Source organism: Halichoerus grypus, chromosome 3 (assembly GCF_964656455.1).
Source record: "Halichoerus grypus chromosome 3, mHalGry1.hap1.1, whole genome shotgun sequence".
NCBI classification, from domain to species: domain Eukaryota; kingdom Metazoa; phylum Chordata; class Mammalia; order Carnivora; family Phocidae; genus Halichoerus; species Halichoerus grypus.
The window spans coordinates 136,000,337-136,027,938 of NC_135714.1; the positions used below are offsets into that span (position 1 = coordinate 136,000,337).

General features: G+C 35.4%; 1 protein-coding gene and 1 long non-coding RNA gene across 4 annotated transcripts; one reads left to right on the plus strand and one right to left on the minus strand.

Annotated features, from left to right (window-relative positions):
- Window positions 1-298: 298 nt before the first annotated feature.
- On the plus strand, window positions 299-27,386 carry ETFDH (electron transfer flavoprotein dehydrogenase). Of its 2 annotated transcripts, none has more exons than XM_036085585.2 (13): window positions 299-565; window positions 5,431-5,571; window positions 5,983-6,212; window positions 7,481-7,562; window positions 7,994-8,112; window positions 10,530-10,607; window positions 16,806-16,952; window positions 18,354-18,494; window positions 19,732-19,875; window positions 22,524-22,692; window positions 25,217-25,399; window positions 25,794-26,015; window positions 27,052-27,386. In XM_036085585.2, exons 1-13 carry the CDS (start codon window positions 532-534, stop codon window positions 27,213-27,215), a joined length of 1,854 nt encoding a protein of 617 aa, XP_035941478.1. In that variant the 5' UTR covers window positions 299-531; the 3' UTR covers window positions 27,216-27,386. The 2 variants fall into 2 exon arrangements, with proteins under 2 accessions (XP_035941478.1, XP_035941480.1); XM_036085587.2 differs by having other exon boundaries at window positions 299-474.
- On the minus strand, window positions 11,050-15,949 carry LOC144381389 (uncharacterized). Of its 2 annotated transcripts, XR_013446538.1 has the most exons (3): window positions 15,638-15,949; window positions 12,171-12,320; window positions 11,050-11,403 (listed from the first exon to the last, which is right to left on the minus strand). It is a non-coding gene; the product is annotated as an uncharacterized LOC144381389 (long non-coding RNA). The 2 variants fall into 2 exon arrangements; XR_013446537.1 differs by lacking the exon at window positions 15,638-15,949 and having other exon boundaries at window positions 12,171-15,011.
- Window positions 27,387-27,602: the final 216 nt, after the last annotated feature.

Sequence of the window (27,602 nt, forward strand, 5' to 3'; positions counted from 1 at the left end):
CATGTTTTCGGGACAGCCAATCACCTTGGGCGGTTCATCGCTCCTGCGCAAAACTCCAGTCAGGCTCGGAAGGCACTTGAGTAGAGGACTACAACTCCCAGAATGCTGTATGCGTCGCTCCACCTCCCACTACTTTTGATGCGCGCGTATACCACGGGATCTGTGGGTCTCTCTCACCTGCACTCCCGCGTCCTCACCATGCCTTGGTGAGACGCAAACGGAGAACCAATCCTCAGCCTGAAGCCGGGATCGTGCTGGGACTTGGAGTCCCTTTCCTTTTCCTCCTTCGGAACGTGACCCGGATGTCTCTGCTGGCCGTAGCGTCATGTGCGGCGCCGGCGCAGAGCGAGAAAGAGGCGGGAGCACCGTGAAGCCAAAGCCTTGGGCATAGCTGGGAGGCAAACTTTAGTGGAGGTGTTTGTCTTTTCCGGCAGGTGATGGCGCCCCCCGCGGCCTAGAGGTCCAGCACCCGCGGTGAGCCACAGACAGCCCTTCCGTTGTGTCCCACCGAGAGTCCTGGGACCAGTGAATATGTTGGTGCCGCTAGCCAAGCTCTCCTGCCCGGGTGAGAGGGAACTCCGGGCGGGGATAAGTGGAGGAAGGTCGAGGAGTTAGGGCGAAACGGACAGGGCTACACCTGGGGGGAATCTAGACACCTACCTTTCTGCACCTGCTCTCCTGACGTCCTCAGGTTAAACTCGGGTAAAGGTCACGCTGTCTACACCTGGCAGTGGATCCTAGATTCCTCCCCATAGAGTTGCCCCAATTGGAAGAATTGAACTAGGCTAAAGGTCACGAGCGGAGGAAACTTATCAACACGGCCCTCCGGTGGACTCCCGAACTGAATCTTCCAAATCCTGGTCCTAACTCTTATCCCAAAGCTCAGGTGTTTTCTGTTGCATTGTTGGAAATGGATAAAATAATATTTGCACGGTTTTTCTTCTTGGTTGTGCCCTGACTTTCGTCTTTGCAGCCATCCATCCTAGTCCATTCTTAAGAATTTGAAGTCTGATCTGTCACAGCATGATTAACATCCATATGCGCTACCCAAGTCACCAGATTATATTTGGAGCCAGGAGTTTTTCTGCATTGTCTAAAATTAACTTTAGAGGCTTATCGTGTTATGGGTGCTCCTATAACCATCACAGTGACTTGTGAAAATACCTCATTACCTTCCCTTTTCTTAAGTAAAAATAATAATGCAGTTGGATGGTCTTTGTTTTGTTTTACTTAAAAGTTTAAAAATTCAAAAAGGTTCAGTACAGGATCTTGCATTTTGTCACATTTGGCTTAGTTTTTTTGGTTTAGTTTTTTAAATTAATATTTGGTTATAGAATAAACAAGTATACATATTGCAAATTCAAGGATGTTCTTATTATGTATATTTCATAAAAGTAGAAATTTGTCAGATTTGGCCACCATATGTTAAATTAGAATTTTATTTAAAGTTCCTGATACTTGTGCATGTATTACTACACCTAATGTGTAGATACACTTTATGTTTTGTGAAATATCAAAGTAGTCAGATGCTATCTGCCCTATTGCCTAATTTAGCTGAAATCATTCTTGGACCAAGTGTTAATTACAGTCCACCAAAATTTGCATTTCCATTTTCCATGGATACTTAAATCATTGCCATTTTCGTACCTGAGTGTTAATACTACTGGCAACAAAGAGATGGACACAAATGTGTTGGCAGTGTGACTTTGATATGGTGATGTTATGAGTTCAATGGACTTTTTGACCTTACTTCTCTACCAAAATTCAGCCAAGGTGCCTAACTGTTCAAATATCCAAAGTGGAATGTCAGATTTGTTTTCAGAAAGGGAGTAAAGGTTGTGACTTTTTAATTTTTATCCCTTGGGGGAAATCAAACTACCCAGTTCCAAATATTCTCAAGAAAATAACTAGCTATATAAGCAATAGAATTACTTTTATCTGATACCAAATCATCAGTTTTCAGCAGCAAATGATAACTTCTACACACTAAACTACAATTCATCATAAGACAAAGATTTTAATATCTTTTAATAATAAATAATACAAATAATTATTTAATAAATATTCTTTTGAATGATGATAATGCTATATTTGAACTCTAGAACTGAATTCTCCTATAATATCTTTATTTACGTGCCTTATGTACATTTTTTCAAGACTTAGGATATGTGAAAGGTTACCTAATAATTAAAAAATTATTCCCAATACTGTAATTTTTAGTATGCCTTTGCAAGTAGAGAAAATTAGTTTCCTTGCCACTATAAGATTATCAAAAACACATTTTTTTAGTGTTTAAAAGCCTTTAGAGTTCAGCCACTCTAAATCTCTTCCCTTCCTGTATTCATCATAATCTTTATTGACGTCTGATGCCAGATTTTTGCTTTAAAAAATTATTTTATTGGAAAGAGTAAAACATAAAAATACGTTAATTCTGCATTTGGGTGCTAAATAATAACTAGCCTATATGCCAGGCTGTTATCTCTCCATTTAATCAGAAAAAAGAAAGAAAAATCTTGTTTTCATCACAGCTCAGTTTCCATTACTTCACAAATCATTTCAAATCCAATTGTAGTCTCAGAGCTTGACTGATGTTGGAAGGATTGAGAGCTTGGGTGGGATCGTCTGAATTCATATGTATCTACTGTAAATGGGCATTGTAGCTGCCCCACAATTTTCATAAGGTCCTGAAGGATAAGGTGTGATATTATAATTGAAAATTCTTAACTGTTCAGTATATCCATTAAAATGTAAATTTTATTACATTTTACATTTCAAATCCATGCAAAAGTCTTTGTTGATCTTTACTAATTATTTGTTATAGTCCATGTTTAGAAACTTGTTCATTTGCAGATACATGCTTCATTATAAGAGACAAGTTAAAAATGAGGAAAGGCCTCATTATATTTATTGCTCTATAACCCAGGTTAGTTTTTGGAAATTACACCAGAGATTTGCAGGTTCCTAAATTACAGTGAAAAATGTAACTAGGAAGATATCTATCTAGTTATCAAATATGTATTAGCCACTTGTTTTGTGTAAGAGTTACACTAGATCTTGTACCATAATATTTCCAAGACAAAATTGACCATAGACTTTAGAACTGATGGGGTGAGAGTTAAAATCACTTGCTGAAGGTTTCATTACTGTTAATGAATTCAAACACAATGTAGACAGACTCCAAAACCTATGCACTTAACCACTGTCTTTTTCCATGTTGCCCTTTTGTATTTGTTTGTTTTGTTTTTAATTAATAAACTTAATTTTTTGGCAGTTTTAGGTTTAAAGAAAAGTTGAGCAGAAAATACACCGAGTTTCCATGTAACTTTCCCCCATTCCCTATTAACATCTGGCATTGGTGTGGTACATTTGTTACAATTGGTGAGCCAATTTTGATACATCATTATTCAAGTCCATGGTTTATATTAGAATTCACTCTCTATATTGTACATTTTATATACATTTGACAAATGTGTAATGTATCTTTTCTTGTCTCTCACGACCTTGCTACTTTCAATATTATATACTAGCCAGGCATTTTGTAGAATGTCACTCAATCTGAATTTGTCTGATGATTTCTCATGTTTAAACTGAGGATACAGATTTTGGGGAAGTATGCCACAGAGGTAAAAAGCCCTTCTTATCCTATCAGGGAGTGTGTGATACCAACATGTCTTATTGCCAGTAATGTTAAACTTGATCATTTGGTTAAAGGGTCTGCTATATTTCTCCACTGTAAAATTAATATGTTTCCCTTTTGTACTCTCCTTGTTGGAAGCTAGTCACTAATTGCAGTCCACACTCAAAAGTGGAGAAACAAATAATCTGTGGACATATCAACATAATCTTTTATACTTTGACTTTTTCTGTTAAAACCATAGACCAAATGGAATTCATTTTGATAGGAAGAGAAAGGTATACTTTTTTTCCAAATGAATTTCTCCCTATCTTTGACCATTTAATGAGTAACCATTTCTTTTCCCTGATTAGAAATGGTATTTTTAGCATAAACCAAGTCCTTATGTGTATTCTATTTCTGAACTCTTTATTCCTTTCCTTTCCTTTGATTATTCTATCCCTTCTCCTTTAACAGACTTTTAATTACTCTAACTCCAAATATAAGTTTTTATATCTGTCAGGGCTATTTCCAAGGAAGTATTCTCTGTCCTTTTTTTTATATAATGGGATAGAGTATCAAGGAGAAGAGTACCAGAAAAGGGAGACAGAAATTAAAGATACAGGTGAAAGCAAAGGCTTCAGGTGGAGGGCTGTCCCTATGAAAATGGGAGGGATAAGCCTCATCATCAGTAATCTAAGTGAAAAGATATGTTATAACCTGAGAAAATGAACAAAGAGTGGACACAAATACAGATTACTTTAGAGGTTGTTGCCAAGGATATAGGAAAGTTCCCACTTAATTGCTTCTATCTTTCTTTGATGTTTGGTGTGTTAGGGTATCTGCTTCAGATAGGGGAAGGAAGAAGTAGAATTGAAGGTTTAAGGACAACAGGTTTAATGAACATTATTGCAGATAAATTTTTGCACACTTCTATTTATTTCTATTTGCAAACTTGATGAATATGTACAGATATTGCCATATGGGAGAGTCAGTTTTTTAAAAAGCTGACCATAAAACCTAGTTTAGCCCACATTGTCCCAGCATAATCATTAATACTGCCTGTTATTACTCTCAAAAGTATCCAGTTTAGGGAAGCCTAGGTGGCTCAGTCGGTTAAGCGTCTGCCTTTGGCTCAGGTCATGATCCCAGGGTCCTGGGATCGAGTCCCACATCAGGCTCCTTGCTCAGCAGGGAGCCTGCTTCTCCCCCTGCCTGCTCTTCTCCCTGCTTGTGTGCACACGCTCTCTCTGTCTCTGACAAATAAAATCTTTTTTTTTTAAAAAAGTATCCAGTTTGGTTGATAAATTTTATGGTCATCCTATTTATAGGTTAAGCTTGATATGAGCTAAATTGAATAAGTTAGTTTATTAGATATTTTTTAAATATAGTTTGAAAACATTGCTTTATGAGAAGAAGCTGAGTTGTTCATCTAGGAAATAGTACAGTCTATTTCAGGTCATATCACAACTAATGGCTCAACAACATAGATCTAACTATTCACTGTCTGTAGTGTTGATATGGTGAGACTATAAACACAAATTTCCAAATATAAGACATCACATGGAATCATACAATTTTAGATCAGAAAGGTACCTTAGAGATCATCTAGTGACCTTTCCTTTTTTTGGATGAGGAAACAAATCTAGAGAGGGTAATGATTTAAGGTCTTAGGGCTAATTAATAGAAAATTAAACAGAAACCAGATCTGATTCCCAATCCTAGAATTTTTTCCTTTTAAAAAAATGGTTTTTTTTAGTCTACTCTGAGGAAAGCTGATTGAAAAAATAATACTAATGTTTATAATTTTTGTGCAGCATATCAGTGCTTTCATGCCTTAAAAATTAAGAAAAATTATCTACCTCTGTGTCATACAAGATGGTCTTCAACTTCTGTTGTACCTCGAATTACTACCCACTATACTATTTATCCCCGGGATAAGGACAAGCGATGGGAAGGTAAGTAATAATTTCTGTAGAACTGTTAAGGCTTTTCTAGATACTTTGTATCATTTTGTGGAAATATTTTTCATGATAGTATAAACTCATCTAATAATATTTCATAGCTTTACCAAATCTATTACATATTGATATTGAGATAAGAAAATATCTGCGTAGTTTGTAGTAGTAAATCTCAAAGCCAAAAGTTGGTTTATGGAAGCAAAAATAAGATATATACTGGAACAGAACCTAAGAGAACATCCAATTAATACAATAATATATTCAGTATAATTCTCATACAAAGCAGAGGGGCAATTTCTATAAATGCTCTAAAGCATAGTGAGTGTTTGTAACCCAGTTTGTGATTTTTAACAGATCATAGTCATCCCAGAATTTTCATGTGTTTTTTAAATCATTTTTTCCTCCCAGGAGTGAACATGGAGAGGTTTGCAGAAGAAGCAGATGTAGTTATAGTTGGCGCAGGCCCTGCAGGACTCTCTGCAGCTGTTCGGCTAAAGCAATTGGCTACTAAACATGAAAAGGACATCCGTGTGTGTCTAGTAGAGAAAGCTGCTCAAATAGGAGCTCATACTCTCTCAGGGGCTTGCCTTGATCCACGTGCTTTTGAAGAATTATTCCCAGACTGGAAGGAAAAGGGAGTATGAAAAATTGGTTTTTATACAAAATGTAATCTTTATCGTATCTCTAGTTCCAAACTACTAGAATATGGAAAACCCTTTTTATGTAATTCTGTCTCTTAAAGGATTGTTATAGATATGTATTTTTTAACTTAAAAAGAGCCAAAAAATTGAATCATATCAACTATACTTATAATTTTAAGATATTAACTCATATACTCGTATAATGTCTTCTACATGTTGTATTTATGCACTGGATATACGAGAAGGTCTTATCTTGAGAAGATACTAGAATATTTGTACCAAATAAAATACAGCATTTTGATTTTGAGAGTATTTCCTAACTTGTTCCATAGGTGTTTATATCATTGTTCTTAATAAAGTTTTATGTAAATTTCCTGGGACATTGTAATATCTAAAACCAAAGAGGATAATCTAATCAAATGTTCTAAAGAATAAATTAATATGGCCTCTCATAACCTAAGAAGAAAAGGCACTGGTATGATATACAGAGAACTGAATGTTAATTTTACTCCTTTCATAATTTGTATGGCTTTGGTTAAAATTTTACGTGTTACATATCTTAGCTTTTTCTTCTATAAGACGGGTTATGTTATGCCTGCCAAGGTTAGAATATTCACTACATGTGAATATACTATGTAAAGGTCAAAAATTACATGATTTCTTTATTATTTATGGAGTAAATTGAATTCCAAAAATTTCATCTATGTTCTTCTTTCTAAAATACCAAGATCCTTTAAACTAGAAATACTTTAGTTATATCTAATTAACTTTCTCTTTTCAATATTATACCAAAAATAGATATTATTGAATTATTATTGACATAGCAGTTGTAATAGAAAAAGGTTTTCAGAGCCCTATATAACTGAGCAGATACAATCCATGATATACCTGTTAATTGTCTGTATCCAAAGGAAGAATAAAACTTCTCTTATGTTTTCATCAAGCAGGAAGTTACAACTTGGAGCAAGCACCTAGGCTAAACTCCCACAGAGACAGGGAGACAGGAAGCCATATCCAAGATGTCTCCAAGGCCCCCAAGAAAGATTTCTGGCATATAAAACTGGCTTATTTAGATTCTAAAAAGATTCCCATACATCTCAAAGAGACAAAGAGGATTTACAGTTCCAAGTTTTCTAAAGGAAATGATGAGAGAAAAGTGAGGAGAGTAGTTCACTTTCCCTTTTGACACAGTTTTTTAATTATTTGTATTTACCATTACGAATATGAACTAAAAACTTCCTTCTCTTTCCTTCTTTTGTTTTTAGGCTCCACTTAACACTCCTGTAACAGAAGACAGATTTGGAATTTTAACAAAGAAATACAGAATTCCTGTGCCAATTCTTCCAGGTAAGGTATGATAAATATTTGTAGAATCATAGAATTCCGTACCTGGAGGGAACCACATTTCATCTGGTGAAATCTTTTCTTTTTACAGATGAGAAAACTGATGCTCAGAGATTTGAAGGACTGACCCAAAGTTATATAGCTAGCTTGTAGTAAAACAGGACTAGAACCTAGTTCGTCTTCCAGTCTAGAAGAATTGAGATAGCCTTGTAAGGCAACCCAGAATTTTAATGTAGTGTTGTAATGGTTTTTTAATTTAATAATTAGAACTCTATGCCAAAGTTGTAGAATATAAGTGAAATTATGACCATAGGATGATGTGTATATTTACACAGAAATTACACATTGCTTAGAATTTTTAAATTAAGTATTTATGTTTTTGAGATGTTTTACTGATAAAATGTCAGATTGATAAATTAAGCATGTATTTGTAGGTCTTCCAATGAATAATCATGGCAATTACATTGTACGCTTGGGACATTTAGTGAGCTGGATGGGAGAACAAGCAGAAGCCCTTGGTGTTGAAGTATACCCTGGTTATGCTGCTGCTGAGGTTTGTATAGTTGTATTTTGTTTTTAATATTTCTGGGAAATAATCTCTTTTTCTTTTGAATATAAACCAAGAATGGTACAGAGGTAAATAAATATTTTAGAAAAACCATAGGATTTTAGAATTGTAAGATTAGAAGGAATCTTGGAAAGATCTAATCCAAAGAGTACTTGAATTCCTGATCTTGTATGTATATATATCATATGATTGTCTAATTTATGACTGAACACCATCGGGGATGAGATCATCTCTATCTGACGTTTGGATTGTTGATAATATTCTCTTTCTTCTGTTGAATGGAAATATATCTTCTGTTTTACATTACATAGAACAAATCAATGCCCTCTTCCAAGGACAGTTTTCCAATTATAATTATGCCCCACTCTCTTCTTCCCCACTTTCACTCTGGTGTCGTTTTCTTTCCTAGGTTAAATATTATCAGTTCTTTCAGCCATGATGTTACATTAGTTTGAGTTCCTTCAGTATTCTCAGTGCACTCTGAATGCATTGCCTTTTTATCGCCTTTATAAAGTGGCATCCAGAATGAAAAAACTACTTCAAGTCTAGTGTAGAGCAGGGCTCTTGCTTTCTTCACTCTAGAAACTGTTCTTCTGTTAATTCTCTCCAAATAACTCTTTTGGCACACATATCATAGAGTTAACTCTCATTAAGTATTATTGGGGAAATGACTAAAAATAAAATACCCTGCCAACCCAGAAAAATCACCTCTATAAATTATTTAAAAGTTTTATTATTTAGTAAGCATTAAACCAGGACTGCAGTGCATGTCACAGGCACTCTGCTAGGGAGATTGCCAAGACAAAGAAATCTCACCCTCTTACATAGCCACACAGATACACTCCATTACATACAAGTTAATTGTCTTTATCCAGAGAAAAAATAAAATTTCTTGTAATTTTTTGACAAGCAGGAAGTCACAACTTGGAGCCAAGCACCTAGCCCAGACTCCTATGGTGACAGGAAAACAGGACACCATTCTTTTTGGTGTTCACATTTCAAATATGTCTCTGAGGCCCCCGGGAAACACATTTCTGAGATGCAGATCTGGCAAGAGTCTTAAATAAAACTTTTAAAAACATTCCTATATCTCAGAGAGACAAAGAAAGGGTCTACAATTAACTTTTCTAAAGGAAATGATTGTAAGAATTGACAGGAGGGGGAGGTTTTTTGGTTTTGGCCTCAGGGAAAATTCAAAAAATTTTTTTATTTGTTTTTATGCTTACAATATGTAAGTCAAATAAAACACATAGGTCCCTGTATTATACTTGCTGCTATACTAAATTTTGTTTTCCCAACTCACACACACACACGCATATGTGTGTGTGTGTGTGTGTGTGTATACAGGTACCTACATACATACATACATTTGGGTTTTTGGACCCAAGTGTGGGTTTTTTATTTCTCCTGGTTAAAATGTTCTTGACTGGGATTAACATCAAAATCACAAGTAGGTGATTTATAGAATCTATGATTTTCAGTTTTTACACACACACACACACACACACACACCATACACACACAGTGTCATAACTCTCCTCTTTTCCTCAGTCCCTTAAAGATCATCATCAATAGATTAATGTCAGGTTTGTCAGGTTTTTTTTATCTCTGAGCCAGACTTCAGTTTTAGTTCAAAGCCACGTTATACTGTTGATTCATTTTCAGGGTGTGAAATAAAAGGTTTGTGTTTTTCTTTTCATATCCATTGCTGCTAATGCTTGCTTTGCCTTCCCACTCCTGTGCCTTCTGTGTGTCTAATGTATATTTTGTACTTCCTATCTAAAGGGCATTTTCCTCTGGAGAGGAAACAGAAACTAAGTGAGAATTAGAGAATATTGCTATTTCTCATCCTCAGAATTACAATTTTGACCAGTTTTTGCCAATCCTGCTTGCTCCAGAAATAAACTTTAATCACCTTCGGACTGTCTTGAACCTCTTTGTGTTTTGTTTTGTTGTTTCATTTTCTTTGGTTTTTGTTTTTTTGGGATCTTAGCTCATTTGGAACAGAGGCTTTCCTGACACTGTTGTCTTCCCACCCAACACTGATGGTCTTCATTTGTTAGAGGCCCTGATTTCAGGGTCTGTATACTTGTTTTTGATACCTGATCTCTTCAGAGCTCTTTGTTTATTCTCACTGGTTTCTTAAGTGACCTCTGTAGTAGCTTTGCCCTTTTCTTCTTCATCAAGGTTGTGGCATTTCTTTCATTTCCAACTGTTTGAGCTGTGTTCTTTTATACTCTAGAAGGGAGTATCTAAAACATGTCTCTTTTTTTGCCTAAACATGTTAAAGCCTGTTATTTCTGTAATCTAGAGAACATGTTCACTTTCTTAAATATCTATTGCTTCTTTTCAGGTTGGTTATGAATCCTCTAAGGTGATAACCAAATATGTTTTCATTTTAGGTACTTTTTCATGAAGATAGCAGTGTAAAAGGAATTGCCACTAACGATGTAGGGATACAAAAGGATGGTGCACCAAAGGTAAACATTTTAACAGTTATGTGCTTAACAAACTGACAAAAAAAGAATCGACTTAAATGCAATAATTTAGCTTTGCTACAAACTGCACATTAATAAAGTATATGTTAGAATATAATTATTAATGTGGAATTTTTCTCTTAAAAAATATAGAGGCATCTTTGAACTAAAAAGGACTTAGACAAGAAGATATAACATGTTTTTTTTTTTTAAAGATTTTATTTATTTATTTGAGAGAATGAGATAGAGCATGAGACGGGGGAGGGTCAGAGGGAGAAGCAGACTCCCTGCTGAGCAGGGAGCCCGATGTGGGACTCGATCCCAGGACTCCAGGATCATGACCTGAGCCGAAGGCAGTCGCCCAACCAACTGAGCCAACCAGGCGCCCAAGATATAACATGTTTAAGAATAATTTTTTTAAAGATAAGAACATGACTCATACAAATATAAAACAAACATGGGACAAAGATTTTATTTCACTCATTAATAAATGACAGAATCAGTAATATGTTACAGCCAGTTCAAGGAGAATTAAAAAAACATACGTATATGTAGGTCATCAATCAACCGCATTGCCACTTCCATAATTTTCATTTCTGTGGACAAGAATCATTTGCATTACTATTAGTAATGCTGATAGAGTCTTTGAATGATTTTAATATCTCTTGGCAAATATAAAACTGATTGCTTTCCTCTCATTCAGATATAATCCTGGATGGTTTTCAGGTTTTACAACTTTTATTTTTGAATTTGCAAAAGAAAACCTCTCAGGATCTGGATCTCTCACTGTGTAAGATTCCTTGGAAAGGATAAGAAAAAAAACACCTTGCTTTCCCATAATAACAGAACAAAACATAAATTAACATCTCAGTCAATTAATTTGTCAATTCATATTTATTTGCTCATTGTCTTAATTTCTCAACTGGATCATAAGCTCCATAAGGGCAGAGATCATGGAGGGTTACTCCAGTGCCTACCATAGCGCCAGGTCTTGTCAGGTCCTCAATAAGTATTTGTTAACTTAGAATTTATCCTTCTCTCTGCCATTCTTGAATACAGTGGGGAATCTAGTTGAGTCTCCTCCAGCGGATTTTCCTGCTTCTCATTACTTCCTGCTTAGAGATAAGCAGGTGGCAAAACTCTTGAGTCTTACCTACTTCATTGTTCTTCTAAGTGCTTGACTGGTTTCATCGGAATTCTGTGAGGTCTGGGACTCACTGTGTCCTATAGTAGGCCCAAGAAGCTATTTCTTAACAAGCCCCCAAAGAATTCTGGTGCATAGCTAGATTTGTAAACAACTGTTATCTCCTACTGCTTTTCATAATGATAAAAGAATATTGTTTTTCCTGTATTCTTTCCTGTGTTATAGTTATTCTTTCCTGTATTGTGATCATTTAAGTGTACTTTATTCTTTTAAGATTTTTATATTTAATATTACAACAGAACTGAGGCACACAAGTTCTACTATTCTGATATTTCATTTTTTGTACGTTCTCAAATTTGTTCAAAAGTAAATTTTTGTGTTTTGGGCTTTGTAGTTATAAAAACATATCTTTCCTGGGATACCTGGGTGGCTCAGTCGGTCAAGCGTCTGCCTTCAGCTCAGGTCATGATCCCAGGGTCATGGGATTGAGTTCCGCATCGGGCTCCCTGCTCAGCGGGAAGCCTGCTTCTCCCTCTCCCTCTGCTGCTTCCCCTGCTTGTGCTCTCTTTTCTCTGTGACAAATAAATAAAATCTTAAAAAAAAGAAAAAAGAAATGTATCTTTCCTATATTGTATTCATATAGATATAAAAACATAGAAGAGTACGTGGAGCCTTAGTGATACGAGCTCCAGAATCTAAATTTTTAAAATAACTCTTTTAGTACCACAGGTTTGACGTGGGGAGAACCGAGAACTGTGTTTATTCTGTTGTTCCACTCTATTTAACACACCTAGTTAGGCTTTCTTCCCTGCCATTTCACTGAAACAGCTCGTCGGAGTCACAAATACCCCCACCTTGTCAACCCAGTAATCACTTCTCTTTTTTACTTGATATCCTAGTAGGCAGCACTGACACGGTTGGCTTCTCTCACCACCTTTGTAACCGAATGTCACGAGCACGCTGTGAAGGCATACACACATCTGGTCACATGGCTCTAAATACCCAAGTCCAGAATCCTATGTCCTACTGCTTATTCAGTAGCTCTGTGCCACATCTAATGGCCATCTTATTATAACAATTCTGATTTGGACATTTTTAAGTTTCAGACGTTAAGTGATTTGCCCAAGGTCAGACAGCTATAAATAGTGGGGCTGGGGTTTGAATATAAACAGTGTGGCTGGCTCCAGGGCCTGCCCCTTGAAAACTAGGGGACATACTGCCTCTAAGAGGAAGCTGAAATATATTAAGTAACATTGTAGTTCATTAAGATTGAATTGTTTTAGGGGCACCTGGGTGGCTCAGTCGTTAAGCGTCTGCCTTCAGCTCAGATCGTGATCCCAGGGTCCTGGGATCGAGCCCCTCATCAGGCTCCCTGCTCAGCAGGAAGCCAGCTTCTCCCTCTCCCACTCCCCCTGCTTGTGTTCCCTCTCTCACTGTCTCTCTGTCAAATAAATAAATAAAATCTTTAAAAAAAAAAAAAAAAGATTGAATTGTTTTATAATTGATGCCAGGAAAACTGGATGGCCATCTGGAAACAAATAGAGTTGGGCCTTTATTTTTTAAAAAATTCTGAGGATTTCTTAAAACAATAAAAAAATTAGAAGGAAACCTAGACTACAATTATAACCTAAAGGGAGGCTAAGCCATCCTATAGAGACAAGAAATAATAAACCTGTAAGAGACAGACCTTTTTAACTGTATAAAAATTAAACACTTCTGTATACCAAAGTTACTATAAAGTCTATAGATAAACAGTCGATTGGGGGAAAATTTTTTTATTACCTGTAATATCAAATAGCACATATACATTAAGAAAAAAGACAGCATTTTAGAAAAATGAGCAATATCTAAAAAATTGACAATTCACAGAAGAGCAAATCCAGATGACTACTGTAACTCATAAGGAAAGATACTTAAGTATCTTTTCTTCAGAGTCCACAGCTTAAATGTCATTTCTTCAAAGAAGCCTTTCCTGTTCACCCAGTCCCTAACAGTTTCCTTCTCTTATTCCCTCTCATAACACCCTGTGCTTTCTTTCATAGCACCTAATCATAATTTGTAATTATATGCTCATGTATTTCTTTAATATCTCCCTCTATGACTAGCCTGGAGGAAAAGGACCTGTCTTTTATTCATCTCTGTATTCCCATTGCCTAGCATAAAACCTGGCACACTGTAGGTACTCATTAATATTTCTTGACTCAAAAAGGGAAAAAGTGCTTAAAACAGTAGTCAGGGAAATGCAACTTAAAATAACAGTGACTTAGCACTGTACTTAGCAAAAATGTAAAATAAACAGTTATATCTCTCAGTAACTGGACTGTAGGGAAAAGGCTTTTCTTTTTTTTTTTTTTAATTTAAATTCAATTAACCAACATATAGTACATCATTTGTTTTTGATGTGTTCAGTGATTCATTAGTTGTGTATAACACCCAGTGTTCATCACATCATGTGCCCTCCTTAATACCCATCACCCGGTTATCCCATTCCTCCACCCACCTCCCTTTCCACAACCCTCAGTTTGTTTCCCGGAGTTAAGAGTCTCTCGTGGTTCGTCTCCCTCTCTGATTTCTTCCCATTCAGTTTTCCCTCTTTCGCCTATGATCCTATGCACTATTTCTTATATTCTACATATGAGTGAAACCATACGATAATTGTCTTTTTCTGATTGACTTATTTCACTTAGCATAATACCCTCCAGTTCCATCCATATTGACGTAAATCGTGGGTATTCATCTTTTCTGATGGCTGAGCAATATTCCATTGTATATATAAACCACATCTTCTTTATCCATTCATCTTTTGAAGGACAGCTTGGCTTCTTCCGCAGTTTGGCTATTGTGGACATTGCTGCTGTAAACATTGGGGTGCATGTGCCCCTTCTTTTCACTACATCTGTATCTTTGGGGTAAATACCCAGTAGTGCAATTGCTGGGTTGTAGGGTAACCTTCATACTGTGGGAAAAGGCTTTTCTTATACACTGCTGGTGGAAAGCGAACTGGTAATATTGTAAAATAAAAATAGGTGTGCCCTTTGATCGAACAGTGCCACTCCTGGGAATCTACCTTACAGGAATAAAAGCACCAATATTATAAGAATATATCTATATATAGATACAGGTATATACACAAGGGTGTATGTTTTATAACTGTTTCTGGTCACAAATAAACTGGAAACAGAGTGAATGGCTATTAAACATTAGCAGAATAGATGAATAAGCTATGGTATTTTCACATGGACTACTATCCAGCCATTGAAGAGAAAGATTTGAGCTCTACAATGATGTAAAAAGATTTCCATGAAGTATTCTTAAGTGAGAAAAGTAAGATACAGTATTAAATTATCCTATTTTTTGTAAAATAAATCAGGAACCAAAAAAGTTTAAGTGTATATGTATCTCAGTATGTATGTGTGTTTAGATATTTGGGTAAAACTGTACATCCTAGATTGTTAACATGGTTTATGGATGAGTGAAGTATAATGAGAGTGAGCAAGCAAGAACAAAATAAAAAGATACTGAGTGAAATTACAGGATGTGTATGTAAGTGTAATATACATGTATGCATATATATGACACTAAGCATTGCACAAGAAAAAAATAGTTACCAATAAATGTGTGAAAGATGTGCAGACTTTGTAGTAATCAATTAATTTATTAAATTAATAATGAGATAATTCTTACCATTCAGACTGAAAATATTTAGCACCAAGTATATTCATCTAGGCAATGCTTTATAATAGTGAAACACACTAGAACAGCCTAAATGTCCCAGTATTGAAAATTATTTGAAAAATTAGGGGAATCTATTCAAGCGTTAAAAATGAATGCTTTAGGGGCGCCTGGGTGGCTCAGTCAGTTGAGCGCCCTACTCTTAATTTTGGTTCACCTCATGATCTCAGGGTCCTGAGATCGAGCCCAGCATCGGGCTTTGTGCTGGGTATGGAGCCTGCTTAGGAATCTCTCTCCAGACTCTCCTTCTGCCTCAACCCCTCCTCATGAGCTCTCTCTATTTACAAAAAAAGAAAAGAAAAAAAGAATTATTTTCTTGGTGTATACATTCAACTAATGTGAAAACAGTTATAAAACTCAGTGTAAAACTACTTTTTGTCTTTGCATATACACAGACATGCACGTAGAATGAATAGAGAACTATCAGAAAAGGTAATATTTCATAAGAGACTTCACTGATTATTCTGTATTCCTTTATTAAATTTTTTTTTTTTTTTATTCCTGAGAGTCAGAGAGAGAGATAGAGAGAGGCAGCGGCAGAGGGAGAAGCAGGCTCCCCGCCTAGCAGGGAGCCCGATGCGGGACTCGATCCCAGGACCCTGGGATCGTGACCTGAGCCAAAGGCAGACGCTTAACCATCTGAGCCACCCAGGCATCCCTCTGTATTCCTTTATTAAGTAACTTTATTGAGTGCCTTCTGGTAGGTGTAAGTGCAAAATACAGAGAGCAAAAGAGAGGTAAAGACTTTAATTACGGCTTTTTTTCCACTTGGAAAAAAAAGATCCGTTTTAGAATATACATTCAGCAATAGAGAACAAGTAAAATTAAAGTGAAAAAAGCAAGTAACTAAAGAGTATATTTAGTATCATTCTACTTGTGTTAGAAGGATATGAATAGGCTCTATATGGTTTTTTATTCATGGAAATTTTCTGTCATTCACAAGAAAGCTTTTGATAGTTTTTTTGCTTCAGATGATGGAACTGGCAAACCAGGATCAGGGGGGAAATGGATTTTCACTTTTCACTTTATTTTCATTTGTAGAGAATATTTTTAGCATGAGCATGCTTTATTTGCTTTTTTTAATTCTTACACACTTAACCATTCAGGTACTTTGGAAGTAAAAAAGAAAAATACAACAAAGACACAGGATATATTATAAAATTTAAATTAGATTCCACTTACAACAGTAGTTTTATTTCTAGTATTATGTATTTGTATTGTTTCTTCTATACCTGAATCATAGTTCAATTCAAAACTGACCAGATTGTGAATATTTTTTGAATTGTCAAATGCTGCAATTTAACATTAGTTTTTTTATTTTTTAGACAACATTTGAGAGAGGACTAGAACTACATGCAAAAGTTACAGTTTTTGCAGAGGGGTGCCATGGACATCTAGCCAAGCAACTATATAAGAAGTTTGATTTGCGAGCCAATTGTGATCCCCAAACCTATGGAATTGGACTGAAGGAGGTATCCTGATTTGTTTTTGTAATTTTAATTTTAAACTCTGGAGTTTAAACTCATTTGTATTATAATGTAGTCTGTAACACTGATATAATTTTATAATTGCTATATTTTTCATTCACTTGAAATGTTCATCATAATTAAAAATATTTGGGATATTTTTAAGGGGCTAGAAAATATTACTAATCAAATTCCATTATCACCTAAATTGTTTCTGTGTGTTGTAATTGTTTTAAGAAACATTGCTTGAAATCACAAAAATATTTGTAATATGAATTTCTTTTCATTGTAATGCCATCTGTCCTAATAAGATTTGACTTAATACCCCTATGCTGTTTGTAGGGTGACCACATCCTACAAGAATTGTTTCTTTAAAATTGCACTAGGAAGATAATTTAATATAGCCACAGTGTATTGATCTGAAACCTAAAATTTAATTAGATTAAATTTAATATATTTTCTTAATTTATCCAATCTCTGTTTTCCCAAACCTTAGGCTTATTAGAGTGTAAAAGATTCATTACAATGCTTCTGTTTAAACTTTTTGGGGGTAAAGCTGAGAACATTTCCAATTCTGTATATAGCTAGATTTATTATGAGTAAAGGCTTTATTGTTTTGGTAGGTTGCACGTAGCACATAATATTATCTGATTTTTAGATATTTCAAATGGAAATTTTTAAAAATTTAAAACTTAACCATTCCAGGGGCACCTGGGTGGCTCAGTCAGTTAAACATCTGCCTTCGGCTCAGGTCATGATCCCAGGGTCCTGGGATCGAGCCCCGCCTCGGGCTCCCTGCTCAGCGGGGAGCCTGCTTCTCCCTCTCCCTCTGCTTGCCGTTCCACCTGCTTGTGCTCCCTCTCTCTCTGTCAAATAAATAAATAAAATCTTTAAAAAGAAAAAACAAAGCTTACCATTCTGAAAATAGATGAACAGTTTGTTTCATTTGGGAAAAGGGGAGTGCAGGAGAGCAAAAGCTGTTTTATTGAAGAACAACGTATATACTGGAAAGCAGCAGATCATAAGTGTACAGCTCAATTAATTTTATAAGGTGAGCATACCCATGGAACCACCACCCAGATCAAGATCTAGAACATTACCAACACCTCAGAAGTTTTCCTCATCTCTTCAGTGGTGTTCCCTATAATCGCATGAAAGTCTTACCAATTTGAAAATCTAATCATTTTCTTAAAGAAATTTCTTAAAGAGTTCATAGCTTTTCTGACCTGTTTTTTAGTTCAGTTCATCATACTGCTATTTGATACAATTTTCTTGATATGTGAAGTTCTTCTCTTATTACAGTTTTTCCCTTGAAATTTTCATAACTAAGACATAAAACCTGGCAAGTTTGATATATTGTGGTGGTAGAAAAAATTTAAATAATGCTCTAGGACTTCTTTTTTTAAGTTATGGATTATTGATGAAAAGAAGTGGAAACCAGGGAGAGTGGATCACACTGTCGGCTGGCCCTTGGACAGACACACTTATGGAGGCTCCTTCCTCTACCATTTAAATGAAGGCGAACCTCTGGTAGCCCTTGGTTTTGTGGTAAGTTACATGCCCCATTCTGGAAAACTCTACTGTTAGAGTCCTTGGATCATCAGTGTTATAAAATCTGGAGCATGTAGAATGCTTTTCATTTAAAGGTCACTTTCTAATTTTGTCCATAGGTAAAGTGCTTGGGCCTGTCACAGGCATTGGTCTGTAGCTTTAAACACACATAGCTTTTGTGGTGGTAGCTACTGAATGCCAAACACTATGCCCTAGGCTTCACGGAGAATTCTAAGTTTCATAAAAGTCCTATGAAGTATGTATATCCTTATTTTACTGACGGGACACTGAAGTCCAAACAAGTTACACAACTTTCCCAAATACACCCATTAAATGACAGAGGCAGGATCCACACCTGAGTTTGCGTGACTTCCAAGCCCATTTTTCACTATGGCATGCTGTCACGAAAAATGAAATCAGCACTGGGTTTGAATCTTTAACTTTTTAAAAAATGTAAGCATTTTCTCCCTTTTTGGCCACTTACATCTTTGCAGTAACTACATCTTGAACATTGCAAGGAATGGAAAAATAAGGGTTTCTGCACCTTACAGTTGGTGGCAGCTTTATAATTTAATGTCATAGCTAGACTTGTATGTGACACATTATTAAGTTTTTGCATTATTGGTGTTTTTTGACACCCAGCCAAGTGTTCAGTTTCTCATCTTTGTATGATTATTCCAGTGACTTAATTTTTTCAAAGCAAAAAAGATTTGGTTATTAATTCCAGCATTTTGATAATGCCTTATAAAATGTAACTTCTTATATTTCTTGTCCTCTTTTTTCTAAGTATGATTACATTCTGTTTCTTCATTTTTGCCTCATTAGTACCACAGATAGCTTATTAGTTGATTACTAGAATGGGTACTGATAAATGAAAAATAATTACAAGTCCTTTTGTAGAAACATAATGATAGACACTTACCTACAAATATTTTTCTAATTTGGGCTTTTATTTACAGAGCACAATGATTTATTAATATGTTCTAAATTTTTAAAGTTTGGCCAATTATAAACACATGGTATCCTTTTGTTTACCCTTTCTTTTCCAAACAGATTTTATTCAGTTATTTATTTAAGTTTGGGTTACTGCATATATTTCTCCAAGTACTTTGAATACAAGAAATTTAGCATACATGTTTTCTTATAAATATTGATCACATTTTAGCTTGATATAATTTGAAATAAAAATGTCTAATTGTATAAATCTACCAAATTTAAATATAAAAATTTTAAGGTTGGTCTAGACTACCAGAATCCATATTTGAGTCCATTTAAAGAGTTCCAGAGGTGGAAACACCATCCCAGCATTCAGCCAACATTGGAAGGTGGAAAAAGGATTGCATATGGAGCCAGAGCCCTGAATGAAGGTGGCTTTCAGGTAACTCATCCAACTTTTTCTTATTTCTGTATTATAAAGTAAACATTGAAAATATAATGTAATAAATTCAGATAAAGAATAGAAAATTATGTCATAGGAAGAAACTTTAATCAGAGCATCTAGTGTTTATAAAACTGTGTTACACCATAGTTAAATAAAATTACACCATGAATTTAGTTTTAAGAATATATTGATTTCTTGAGAGAAATTTATAGGCTTTTTGTTGGTTAGTTGGTTTTTAGCCAGAAAATTAAAACTATATGATCCAAAGATATTTTCTTTTATTCCTTAGCTGCCAGGAAACAAAGATTTAGTTTTCCACAAAGGTAATTAATTCATCCCAACTACCTAGTAACATCCATGCCTTTTAGGTGGCCTCTGGCAAGCTTTTGCCCTTAATTGTCTATTTTAGTATATGTTCATAATAAATCTTATGAAATGTTAATGTAACATTATATATTAATTAATTGAATTTAAATTTTAAAAAAGAATACAGTATATAATACATATAACATACAAAAAAAGAAGAAACTGGTAGCTCAAGTCTATACAAAGAATTTTGTAGTCATTAAAAATATGATGGGTACATCTGCAGATGTTGACATGGAAAAGATGTTAAAGATACGACATTAAGTAAAAATAAAGAAAACAAGCTATAAAACAGCATGGTTATAAAAAAATGTTAATGTATTAAGTATATATAGACAATGAGATAAAAAACCTAGGTAGCTATGATAAAAGCTGTTAGTACTGCTGTAAAAATATTAGGTAAGATGATCTAAAAAATTAGCTTACTAAAATTTATACCAAGTGATTTAAAGCAAGTTACTTATCTTCTCTGGCCTTTATTTTATAGATGATCCTTTCTGTCTCTAATATTCTAGGAATCTGGAGCCATTTTATAGATTGAATATCTTTTTTTTTTTTTTTCTCCGTAATTCTGTTGTAGAAGTAACAGATGGTAGAAAATTGGGGGAGAGGGGAGTTAACCTTTAAAATGAAGTTCCAAGTACTTTATTACTGTAACAATAATTCATAAAGTCAAGTAAAATCATAGTTAAATTATAAATGTAATCACTAGAGTCTTAAAATAACAGTATCCCTAACTTCTGTTGCTATGGGATTACTTCTCATGAGGTTGTTTTGTTTCTGTAGTAATTCATTTGCAATAAATATTTATTAAATTGCATAACCATGTCCAAGCCCATTCAGCTCTTTTGCACAATCTCTATAATACATGTCAGTCTAATTCTACTCTTTTTAATTTATAAAGTTCCCAGCATATTCAATAGGACATACAGATCTGTATTTAAAAACATCTGCCTTGTGTGTTTCAACATCTCAGATGATTTTTTAGAATGGCAGGAAGAGCTGACCGCACACATGCACTTACACATACACACTCACTTTTTACTTAAATTTTCTGATTCAGTTAGTCAAAGATTCAGAAATTTAGTTCTAGTAAGTTTTTGAAGAACCTTAAGCAATAATTTAAAACATTTGATTTTATTTTGAGCTAACAAATATGACATGACTTTTTTCCCTCTTTTTAAAATTTTTAAATCATACTTATTTTATAACTGGAAGTTTATACCTCTTAATCCACTTCACATATTTTGCCATCTCCCCCACTCACCTCCCCTCTGGCAACCACCAGTTCTCTTTATAAATAAGGTTGTTTCTATATACATGACTTTTTCTTTTTCAGTTTGTACCAAAACTTACCTTTTCGGGAGGGTTTCCAATAATTTGTGGTTTAATGAATATCCTAGAATACATTTCTCAGTGCAACTTTTCCTCAGTTCCTTAACAAGATACCCAGCTGCCAGTAACACTGCCCCTACAGGGTAGGATCCTCCCAGGATGTAAAAATATGTTTGCTTGGGCCATAAGACTTTTATTCATAGGACTTATGCACCAGTTTGGAAGACCTTGCACTAGTAATCCATGCCCTTTTCTTAAACTTCACAGTCTTCTGTGAAACTTAGTGTTAGCAAGGCCACAGCCCTATTTAAGAAAAGTGTTGTCATTATCCAAATTCCTATTATCTCTTTTCAGCTAGTAATATTCCAGAAAGCCCTCCCCCCTCTTATCTACTCCGTGATCCTGATTTCATGCTCTTTTATCTAGGTGGTTCTAATATTGAATTCAGTCTGAGAACCATAATCATAAATTCATATATTAAAATATATTCTTTAAGGAAGTAGCTAATTGTAATGATGCCATGATGAGAACCTAAGTTTCCATCCCTAGATATCAAAGTAAAACAAAAAGGGCATATACAGTTAACATCCTTTTGTAAATAATGTGTTACTGAGAATGCACGTAAAAGCAGATTACAATTTAGGTAATAGTTGTTTAGGTTTAGGGAGTATTTTTAGACATGGATATGTAAAAATAACATTTTATTTAATATGGTCCTAAATCTGTCTCATGTAGGTTAGTCATGGGGAAGAAGAGGGAAAAGTCTTAGAAAAATAGTAATAGTTCTAATCCTCATTCTTAGGAAATGGGGAAAAAACTGCCCTTGCTCTAATTTTTTCCCTTCACATTTTTCCCTACAGCTTTAGAAGACTTTAAGAGATGATAATCTGTAGTATTCAGTTTTGTTTAAGCTAAAAATGCACTTTGAATGTTTCTTTCCTCAGTCTATACCAAAACTCACCTTTCCTGGTGGCTTACTAATTGGTTGTAGTCCTGGTTTCATGAATGTTCCCAAGATCAAAGGTACCCACACAGCAATGAAAAGTGGAATTTTGGCAGCAGAATCTATTTTTAATCAACTAACTAGTGAAAATCTCCAATCAAAGACAATAGGTAAGAACTTCCTATTTAAAGCATTAAAAATTGTCAGGTTCTTCACTGAGATATTTAAAAAGAAGCTATTTAAACATACACTTAGTATATAGATAGAGGATGAAAATAAATACAATTAAAAATCTTGAGGTCTTTATGCATATTTCAGGTGACATTAAAAGATCTGTCCCTTTTCACAAAGCATTCAGATGTATGCTGTGCAAAGAACTATATGACTATATGACTTAATCTCAGTAATTAGATTTTTATATCAATGTTCTGTTTTATTCACATCAAAAGTAGAATAGTACCAGTGATGTCCCACCTACTTAGAAATGATTTAAAGTTTGGGGCACCTGGGGCGCCTGGGTGGCTCAGTCGTTAAGCGTCTGCCTTCGGCTCAGGTCACGATCCCAGGGTCCTGGGATCGAGCCCCACATCGGGCTCCCTGCTCAGCGGGAAGCCTGCTTCTCCTTCTCCCTCTCCCTCTGCTTGTGTTCCCTCTCCGTGTCTCTCTCTGTCAAATAAATTAATAAAAATCTTAAAAAAAAAAAAAGTAAAGTTTGGGGCACCTGACTGGCTCAGTTGGTAGAGCATGCAGCTCTTGATCTTGGGGTCATGAGTTTGGACCCCTAAGTTGGGTACAGAGATTGCTTAAATAAACTTTTTAAAAAATTAAAAAAAAAATGATTTCAAGTTTGACTGTACTTTGTTACATTTCATATGTATCATATACACACTAAGATACCTCACAAACACTGCAGTATCTTCAATCTGAAAACAGAACAGCTTTGCAGACTGCAGAATCCAGCAGCACCTTTTCCTTTGCAGGCTTTGCAAGCACAGCCATTAATGTGACCCTTCTGCTCTGGTGGAGAGGAAGAGCTAAACTCTTCTACCTCCATAAACCCTTAATCTATGAAAACCGTTTAGTAATTCTCAATTTTTCTCAAAATAAAAGCCTAAGTTTTCGCACTCCTCTGATTTCATCTCTTTTTACTCTCCATTCCAGCCACACTGGCTTCTTGACTGTAAGACCATCTCTTGATCTTTACTCATGGCTGACTCCCTTGCTCCCTTCCCCTTTGCTCAGATCTCTTCCTCATGGTGGCCTTATGTGGACTGTACCAGTTAATTTGCAATGCACACAGAGCACTCCCACCCCTTCCCCCAACAGACTGTTTTTTTTTTTTTTCCTATAGTATTTTCCCCCTTTTGGCACATAATTACCAACTTTGTCTCCTGCCTCTTGGATGGAAAACTCCAAGAGAGCAGACTTTGTTCACCAGGAATCCCAAATCCCTGGCACATAGTAACAACTTAGTAGGTATTTGATAAATAAACCTTATTCCTTAGAATTCCAAAAAACAAATGTTCCTCCAGGGAGAAGTATGAAACCTGATTATGCCTTCAAATGTCTTTGTAGAAATGGAGGCCTAGGTTGTGGGAGAGGAAGGGGATAGGTAGAACATAGGCGAGGCCAGAGAGAACAGAATAGGTAAGAAGTGTAATTGTTGAGTAGTGGAACTTTTTTCTCATTTTCTTGCCAAGTAGCTTTCCTTGTTGGGACCACAAGCCATACTTGCGCTTCATGGACACACAGTACCAGCACATAGACAGTACTGGTGCAAGTAGATCAACAAAGACCAGACAGAGGGAGGATTAAAGCCTGAGGGAAAGGGAATGGAGCCAGAACAGAACAGTGACTGGAAAGTGTATAGCCACTACGGAGTTTGTGCAAGTTAGTAAGAACCAGTTTGTCCCATTAAATATTAAATGCATGCACCGTTTCGGTATTATAAATTTCCTAGGGCTGCCACAACAAAGTACAAACTGGACAGCGTAAAACAACAGGAGTTTATTCTGAGTTCTGTAGGCTAGCAGTTCAGAATTAAGGTGTTGATAGCACCTTACTCTCTCCTGTCTTTAGTCTTCTTGCCCCTCCCAGCTTTCTGATAGCCCCAGACATTCCTTGGCTTTTGGCAGAATAACTCCAATCTCTTGCTTCTGTCTTCTCCTCTCTTCTCTGTGTATCTCATGAAGACACCAGTTGGTGGATTAAGGACCCACTGTATTCCAGTATGACCTCAACTAATTACATCTGCAGTGACCCTGTTGTGACCCATCCTGAGATAACTGGGGGTTAGGACTTGAAAATAATCTTTTGGGGGGGGGGGCACAGTTCAACGTTTAACAGGTAGAAGTGTTTCATTTAATCAACTATAAAAATTTTTCACTTTTATAGGTAGCATGAACTCTTTAACCTTTTCAGGTTCACTGAATTTTAAAACTAATTTTCCATACTACTAAGTTTAAGAAATCAAATGCGTTACACCTGTTAACATATATCAAATGGTTATCTTTTTGGAAGATGCCAGCATTTGTATGTGAAAGATTCTTCAAGTGTGGTCTTACATGACCACCTGTTTAAATTTAAGATTCACTCATCAGGTATTTCAGTAGCAAAATACCTTCCTGATAAAGTATTTTATACTCCTTAAGGTAATTTGACACTTAACAGTTAATTTCATGTTTTTAACAAAAGGACTTCATGTACCTGAATATGAAGACAATATAAAGAAATCCTGGGTGTGGAAAGAGCTATACACTGTTAGAAATATCAGACCATCCTGCCATGGGATACTGGGTGTATATGGCGGGATGCTTTACACTGGAGTCTTTTACTGGATATTTAGAGGAATGGAGCCGTGGACTCTAAAACATAAAGGTAATTCCAACATATTTGAGTATGAATATTATAATCATTATTCATGCTACTCATGAATGCAGGCGCCTGGCTGGCTCATTGAGTACAGCATGCAACTCTTGATCTTGGGTTGTGAGTTCTAGCCTCACATTGAGGGTAGAGTTAACTTTAAAAAAAAAAATTTTTTTTTTAAATCTCACGAATAGGATCCATTAAGTAATAAAGTGAATTTTTTGTTTCAAACTTGTTTTATTAGAGAAATAATAAATTCAGTATCTTTAATCTTTATCATTACTATAAGAGGACTAAAGTCATTTCTTTGGTATAATATTTTCAAGTTTTCATAAAAATGTTTGAGAAAGTACTTTTACATTAGTGTTATTTCTATTCAAAATCTTCCTCAAAACTGTTTAAGGTTCTGACTCTGATCAGCTCAAGCCAGCCAAGGACTGCACACCTATTGAGTATCCCAAACCCGATGGACAGATCAGTTTTGACCTTTTGTCATCTGTGGCTCTGAGTGGTACTAACCATGAACATGACCAGCCAGCACATTTAACCTTAAAGGACGACAGTATTCCTGTAAATAGAAATCTGTCAATATATGATGGACCGGAGCAGCGATTCTGCCCTGCAGGTCAGTAATGTGATTTCTGTCCATTCCTAAAACACACATATTTGTTTTAACCATGTTGGAAATATGCTTCCATTATTTTAAGAAATGTCTCCACTTCATGGAAACTGTAAATGACCCCGTACATCCAGCTTCCATTAGAAAACTCATTTTTGTGGTTCTTACTCTAGCAATGCTAAAGTAATAGGAAATTTTTGGTAAGCCTAATGCAGTTGACATTTCTCAAAGCCTTTCCTGGGGTACCTGGGTGGCTCAGTTGGTTAAGTGGCTGACTCTTGATCTCAGCTCAGGTCTTGATCTCCAGGTCATGAGTTTAAAAAAAAAAAAAAAGCCTTTCCCTTACCCTCAGACCAAGGATTATGGAACACCTAATACCTCTTTCCATGTTCATATGACTTAAATCATTTGTCATGGCTGCTCCTACACACACACACACACACATTATATATATACTAAAACATTAGGGTATAGCCACATTCAGCTCAAAAAATGGTCCCAGACATTAAATTCATCATGAATACTCTATCCTTTAATGTAAATTTTCAATTAGAATTATAATAGGAACTGGATCTCTAATATGGTAGAACAGTATGCAGATATATGAAAATCAGTATATTCTGGAGGGACTAGAATTAGAATGTAAACTCTGAGGGCAGGGACCCTGTCTTTTGACTTTTTAAATCATTTCTGTCCTTACACTGGTTTGTAAACTCTTCAAGGGGTAAGCATTGGATCCAATTTGTCTTTTTAGTTGTAACACACATATAAAATTGGAACTCAAAAATTGCTAAATGTTGTTCCCTTATTTAATAAGACTAACTCAGCCAAATAACTGTATACTTTCTGCTTTTATCCATATTTAATTTATACTAATAGCAATAGCACACACCAAGATCTTCATAATATTCTCTATGGGTAAACATTAAGAAAACAAACCTTCAAGGTTTCTGTAGCTACTGTTTCCAGGACTTCAGTTTCTACTTTTGAATCTTAGAAGTTAAAATAGGTACTTCACAATATTATTTATTTTTCCTTACAGGAGTTTATGAATTTGTACCTTTGGAACAAGGTGATGGATTTCGGTTACAGATAAATGCTCAGAACTGCGTGCACTGTAAAACATGTGACATTAAAGATCCAAGTCAGAATATTAACTGGGTGGTACCCGAAGGTGGTGGAGGACCTGCTTACAATGGAATGTAAACTGCAACTGATTTCATTTGCAGGCACGTTTGATAGTTCCTTTAAAACGTATGGCAAGCTAACTTTAAATGTTAAGAAGTCAACAGGTGTCAAAATATTTTACTGCATATTACTGATCAGAATGTTCATAAAATTATCAAAGAAATAAACATTTTATACTTAAACCTGAAATTATGAATATTCCTCCTACATAAAACTTTACAAATGAGGTAGCATCTGCTTACCTCTATAATTCTTCAAAGATTCAGTACCAATAGCAAATACACTACTGGCCTTTAATGTAGATTTGACTTGTCAAATTCAAAACTTCAAATATAAATGTATATTCTATACCAGAGTTCAGCATCCAGCCCACCACTTTTCTCAGGAATAGTCTTACTGGAACAC

What these genes read in the sequence shown, in the direction of transcription:
- ETFDH (XM_036085585.2), top strand. Translation starts at nt 532, where the DNA reads ATGTTGGTGCCGCTAGCCAAGCTCTCCTGCCCGG. An exon ending in TAAGGACAAGCGATGGGAAG is followed by an intron (nt 5,572 to 5,982) that starts GTAAGTAATAAT and finishes TTTTCCTCCCAG; the next exon opens with GAGTGAACATGGAGAGGTTT. An exon ending in CTGGTTATGCTGCTGCTGAG is followed by an intron (nt 8,113 to 10,529) that starts GTTTGTATAGTT and finishes TTTTCATTTTAG; the next exon opens with GTACTTTTTCATGAAGATAG.